Source organism: Musca autumnalis, unplaced genomic scaffold (assembly GCF_047663935.1).
Source record: "Musca autumnalis isolate F117 unplaced genomic scaffold, ASM4766393v1 scaffold_3, whole genome shotgun sequence".
Classification (NCBI taxonomy): Eukaryota; Metazoa; Arthropoda; class Insecta; order Diptera; family Muscidae; genus Musca; species Musca autumnalis.
The window spans coordinates 82,478,595-82,484,709 of record NW_027411866.1 but is presented as its reverse complement, the minus strand read 5'-3'; the positions used below and the strand labels follow the sequence as shown (position 1 = coordinate 82,484,709).

General features: G+C 33.9%; 1 protein-coding gene across 4 annotated transcripts; it reads right to left on the bottom strand.

Annotated features, from left to right (window-relative positions):
* Positions 1 to 1,392: 1,392 nt before the first annotated feature.
* Positions 1,393 to 5,362, bottom strand: LOC141399347 (uncharacterized). Of its 4 annotated transcripts, none has more exons than XM_073977871.1 (5): positions 5,165 to 5,362; positions 4,543 to 4,634; positions 4,231 to 4,403; positions 4,022 to 4,175; positions 1,393 to 2,062 (listed from the first exon to the last, which is right to left on the bottom strand). In XM_073977871.1, exons 3-5 carry the CDS (start codon positions 4,267 to 4,269, stop codon positions 1,854 to 1,856), a joined length of 402 nt encoding a protein of 133 aa, XP_073833972.1. In that variant the 5' UTR covers positions 4,270 to 4,403; positions 4,543 to 4,634; positions 5,165 to 5,362; the 3' UTR covers positions 1,393 to 1,853. The 4 variants fall into 4 exon arrangements, with proteins under 4 accessions (XP_073833972.1, XP_073833971.1, XP_073833970.1 ...); XM_073977870.1 differs by having other exon boundaries at positions 4,458 to 4,634; positions 5,168 to 5,362; XM_073977869.1 differs by having other exon boundaries at positions 5,168 to 5,362.
* Between the last annotated feature and the right edge of the window lie 753 nt (positions 5,363 to 6,115).

Here is a 6,115-nt window from a genome sequence, read left to right as displayed (position 1 = left end):
TGAAGTCCAGTTTTTTATAATTAAGAATAATACCACGACTATGTAAGAGAAACTAATTGATTTTCAATAAAGACTCCTGATGAAGTTGGAATCAAACCAACGAAACGTAGAGTAAAAATGAAATAAATTAGTTTTATTTATCTCATGTACATCTGACCGAAACAGCCCGGTATACAAATATACACATCAAAGCAAAAATTAAAGTGGCTTAGGCCGTTTTGGCTTCCATTTAAAACAAATGTATTGATAGGAACTGAGGGTTAGGCCATTTTGTCTCCATTTATTAAAACAACAAAAGTTCTTCAGATGAATAATAAAAATAACTGTGAGCGTTTTAATTGATACATTTCATTTTTTCATTTCATTTATTTATCAATTGTAATATAAAAAAGCCAACATGGCCAATAACTTATATTATCTTACTATGTACAATATCCAAACATTCAAGAATTAGAAGTTAAGAATTAAAATAAAAAGAAAAAAAAAGATTTGGTTTTGTTTGCAAGTGAAGTTGCTAGAGTTTAGGTAGTGCCAAAGAAATTCTCGATCAGAGTGTTTCTTTGCGCACGTATCTATTTGAGGTAGCAATTGATACTTGGGTATAAAAAGTTTCTTGTTGAAAAACAAGAAATAAGGGAACTGATGAAGATCTGTGGCGAGATCTGAAACTATAGTATTCCCTGCCTTACCCCTTGGTAAACATCGCCAATTTTTCCCCACTAATAACTTAAAGTTGTTTTAATAAAATATTAAAACAACGACTATGGGATTAAGTCTGACTATTTTGAAAAACAAAATAGAAGTCGTCAACCCAAAAAAAAAAAAAAAACGCCAACCTTCCATATATATATATATATATATATATATATATACATTCGGCCAGGCCGAACTTGTTATACCCTGTATTGAAGTAAAATGGAATAATTAGTTTCCTTTCTTGTATGAAGAAGACTTCCCAGCAAAAAGTTTGCATCCACGGAAGCAGTTAAATCACTGGTGCAAGTGTCACGGAAGTGCTTCTTTTTCTATGAATTCCTCAGTGAATTTTACAAGGGAGCGCGCAGAAAGGAAGCACTCCATTTTGCTTCCGCAGCACGCAGTTAGGAAGCACTCCATTTTGCTTCCGCAGCACGCAGCTAGGAAGCACTCCATTTTGCTTCCTCAACACGCAGCTAGGAAGCACTCCATTTTGCTTCCGCAGCACGCAGCTAGGAAGCACTCCATTTTGCTTCCGCAGCACGCAGCTAGGAAGCACTCCATTTTACTTCCACAGCATACAGCTATGAAGCACTCCATTTTGCTTCCTAGCACACAGATAGGAAGCACTCCATTCTGAATTCGAAGGAGTGACATACTCACAATTTATTGCCATTTAATAAAATCAGTTCAGAATTTTAATTTAATTCAGTCGTGTGCAATATATTTAATGGTAAAAATATAAAATAATAATGTGTATGTAATACTCTAAAAAACACTGTAAAACGAATTCATTTTTAAATGATTTTTTTGTTTTTAGATGTTTTTAAATACCGACAAAATGCAAAGTTTATTATTTAAAAAAGAAAAAATCAACTAATGAAAATGCTTGACATGGCTCAAAGCATTTATGATTTAAAGAATATATGTATAAGAATACCTTATTTCTAATTAATTAGAAATCGCGAAAACAATAAAAAAAGAAACGAGATCATCATTGCATGAAATTTGGTATACATTAAACGTTGTGAATAATATTAGAATTTGTACTTTGCGCATACATGAAATTATATACATAGGAAATTTATCATAACATGAGACCAGTCTATAAAAATTGTACGATAATGACATTATATTGAACACATTTTATAAAAATATCACGAGTTAATAAAAATACGACATTGGCTTTGGAAAACGTCGTCAGCAACATCCAATACAGCAGTTGATTCATCTGTGCTTTTCTTATCGCATGATAATTTCTTCGATTTCATCTTCTCCTTGCAATATCTGTTTTTTGCCAATCTCATACCCACTCTTATTTCCTCTTTAAAGGTCTTATCTGTACATCCCTCCACATATGTACCAGCTGAAATAAAACAAGTAAAAAAGCATTAAGTTCGGCCGGGCCGAACTTTTCATACCCTCCACCATAAAATATTCATTCCTGTCCCCAACTTTAAGTGAGTACGTTAAAATATCAGATAATGTACATAAAATGCTTCATTCGGGAGGCCCTTTTTTATGGTGCCTATATCTAACTGTTGACAATTTTTGGTGGGCTAGAAATTGGGAGGTACTGTTATATAGGGGTTATAATAAAACATGGGCCTATGTTGACAGTTTTTGATGGGAGCCTTTAATGTCAAATAACTCCTAATTCGGTTAAAAAATTTAGCTAGAATCCTCAAAATATCGAAAATCGGTACATAACGTGGGAACTTCAAATGTCATTAACAGCTAGTTCGGAGGTATCTGGGCTATACGAAAATACGAACTTAAATGAACAATTTTTGTTGCAGAATTTTTGTTGACTTTTAAATTTAAAATTACAGAAATTTCGTCAAAAAAATAAAGCTTAGGTACGGAAAATCGGGAGGTTTGTTTTGGGGCTATACAAAAACATGGAAATACGTTCGGTTAAACATTTTAAGTAAAATCCTCAAAGTACCGAAAATAGGGAAGTATCGTTATATTGGGGCTATGTTGAAAATTGTTGATGCAGATGTGTGGTGACCACTACAACCTTCAAATGTCAAATTACAGTTAGTTCTGTTAAAAATTGTAGCTAAAATTGCCAAATTATTGAAAATTGGGAGGTACCGTTACATGGGAGCTATATCCGAACATGGACCTATGTTAACAATTTTTGATGGAGAGGTGTTGTGACCACTAAGAATTTCAAATGTCAAATTAATGCTTGTTCGGTTTAATATTGTAGCTAAAATCATCAAATTACTGAAAATCGGGAGGTACCGTTATATGGGGGCTTTCTTGACAATTTTTGGTGGAGAGGTGTGGTGACCACTAAGAATTTCAAATGTCAAATGTTCAAATTACAGATAATTCGGTTAAAACTTGTTGGTAAAATTCTCAAAATACCTGAAATCGGGCGGTAACGTTATATTGAGGCTATTCCAAAACATGGACCTATGTCCACTAGTTATATAAGTTTATTGACATTTAAGAACACTAAATGTCAATTGATAGCTAAATCGGTCTGAAAATGTAGATAAAAACGTAAAAATGCCGTAAATCGGGGGTACCGTTATATGGGGGCTATACCAAAACTTGGACCTAGGTCCACTACTTTTGTTATATAAGTTTAGTTACACTTAAGAACCCTAAATGTCAAATTATAGCTATATCGGTCTGAAAATGTAGCTAAAAACGTCAAAATACCGTATATCGGGGGGTACCGTTATATGGGGGCTATACCAAAACGTGGACCTATGTCCACAAGTTTTGTTATATATGTTTATTGACACTTAAGAACCCTAAATGTCAAATTATAGCCAAATCGGTTTGAAAATGTAGCTAAAAACGTCAAAATACCGTAAATCGGGGGGTACCGTTATATGGGGGCTATACCAAAACGTGGACCGATATAGCCCATCATCGAACTTGACCTGCCTGCAAACAAAAGACGCATTTTTCCAAAATTTCAGCGTCCTATCTCTATTTTTGTGGATGCTAGAGTGATTACCACAGACGGACGGACGGACGGACATGCTCAGATCGACTTAGAATTTTACCCTGATCAAGAATATATATACTTTATAGGGTCGCAAATGAGTATTTCAATGCGTTACAAACGGAAAAACAAACTTAATATACCCTCCATACTATGGTGGAGGGTATAATTAAATAAAATAAATAAAATGGATCTAATGGACATATGAATAAAATATTTTGCTCTGTTCCAAAACCTGCAAAAATCTACCAATTTTTACTACGATATCATTTGTTCCTTTACGTTTCGGAAAAAATAGTAAAAATTTGTTGATTCTTGCAGTTCTGTAACAGATCTTTTGTTTGTTTTCTTTACCAAATAGAATACCCATTATCTTCGGGAAATTCAACAAGCGCAACTTATTGTGCGAACCGTCCAAATTAAATTGACACAGTAGTTCGGGCTCTATAAATTCTGAAATGGTCTTTCTTATGCCCTTATTGCCACAAATCGACCGTACTGAAGCGATCTGAAAAACGTTTTAAATTATTGGATATAGTTCACTGAATTCAATATAAACTCACATATTCTTTTTCATTTGATTCATCGATGGACTTCTCCATTGAATTAAATTGGTCGACATTTTTTATCGGAAATTTTTTCGAAAATGTTGGACAACTGTTTTTCAAATTATGTTTTATTGCGGTGGTGTTTTCCGCTAGGACGTCCAGGACAACAGATGTTTGATCCTTCACATCTGAAAAATAAAAATTAATAATATTGTGCCAAATGATTAGATATGTATACTGACGTAATTATTATTGTTTTATTGGAGCTTTTTCAAAGCATGGATTCAGGAGTTACATAAGATTCAGGAGAAATATAAAGATGTGTACCAAGTTTTAAAGCTTTGCGAGCTCTGTCCTGATTTTAATCGAGGGCCATTAGGATCATATATTGGTTTTGGGAACCTTCATTACAGCAACATCTGGAATGCATAAATTAATTTTAAACACTGACAGAAAAATCTAATTTTTTAACACGAGAAGATCTCGTTCTGATTTCAAAATAAAAAAGGGCAAGTCCTTACTTCCCGAGATATGGGGCTCTGAAATCGAGAAAATGCCCTTGTTTACTTGAAAAAAAAAATACAATTTAAAAGAAATTTGTGTTCCCGTGCTCGAGATTTGCACTGCCCATAGGAGAAAGTCATAAATTCAAGTTCCAAGAGCCAGCCTATTTAGAGATACATTGTACTGCATATGATACCGTATTCTGCAAGTTTTACAATTGTTCCCATATTTTCCATATCTCGGGAAATTTGGACTTTCCCCCGAAGAAAATAAAATTTTTGTAATAAGGACGAGAAAAATTTCAGATTTTTCTTCCAGGTTTTCGTAGAATCAATTTGTTCCCAATACGTGGAGTCCACAGCATTGTGTCAATGAGACTATCTTCTTCCATAATTCAACTATAGCACAGAGATAGGTTTGTAGTTTCCAATCTTTCACAATATACCACCTTCCATCCGAATTTATATTGTTTTGTCACTGGTTTTCGTTGTTTGAGGCTGTAGTATTTCACGTAATTAATAAACTTAGATTTTCTCAAACGACAAGGATTTACTTTGTAAATAATTATGCAGGGATGGATTTGACAAATTGTTCTTTATTTATTAATGCAGAGATGGATTTGGCAAGTTCAATAGAGTTGTTAGGCATAAGTTGAATATACGGACTGGATTCGGATCAATGATAAAAAAAAATCGGTTTGAAGGAAAATTTTGTTCGCGTTAGCCGAGATTTGTTCCTGTCCATAGGAGAAAGTCTTAAATCCCCGGCCGAAGGCCGGCTATATATGAAAAAATTTCGATTTAAAATAAACATATCGTCAAAACAAAGGGATTTTTGAACTTTCGGAGCCTATATCTCGGGAAGTATGGACTTCCTGCCCATGATATATATATTGGCGTGATCAGCAGTGCATGCCCTATCTGTGGTAAACATTTCAGGTCGATCCGAAACCAGTCCAAACATTCATCCGTTCTCTTTTAAACTTGCCTCTTGCGTTTATACAGGCAATTCTGTTCCGACAAGTTTTGTTTTCAAAACAAAGAAAATAATGTCAAATACCGAAAATATAAAAGGAATTGTTCCAGAACTAAAAAGTTTTTACAATTTTTACCACTTTTACGAGTTTTGCGTTCCCGTACACAAAATTTGTATGAAATACTTTATTCTTACTTTAATTTCATTTGTTGAATGAAAATTGAATTTTTTATCGTTTATACATAAAAGTGCTTGTTGGATGTAATCCAAATGTGAGGAAAAGGATTGCCTTTTTCATTAGTCCACTGGAAGCGCATCCATGCATGTAATGAAATCCTCACTCCAACTTGCACCACTTCCCTTTTTTTTTTTTGCTGGGTTAATACTAAATTTCAGCAATTTCGGTAAAACAATGTGAGGC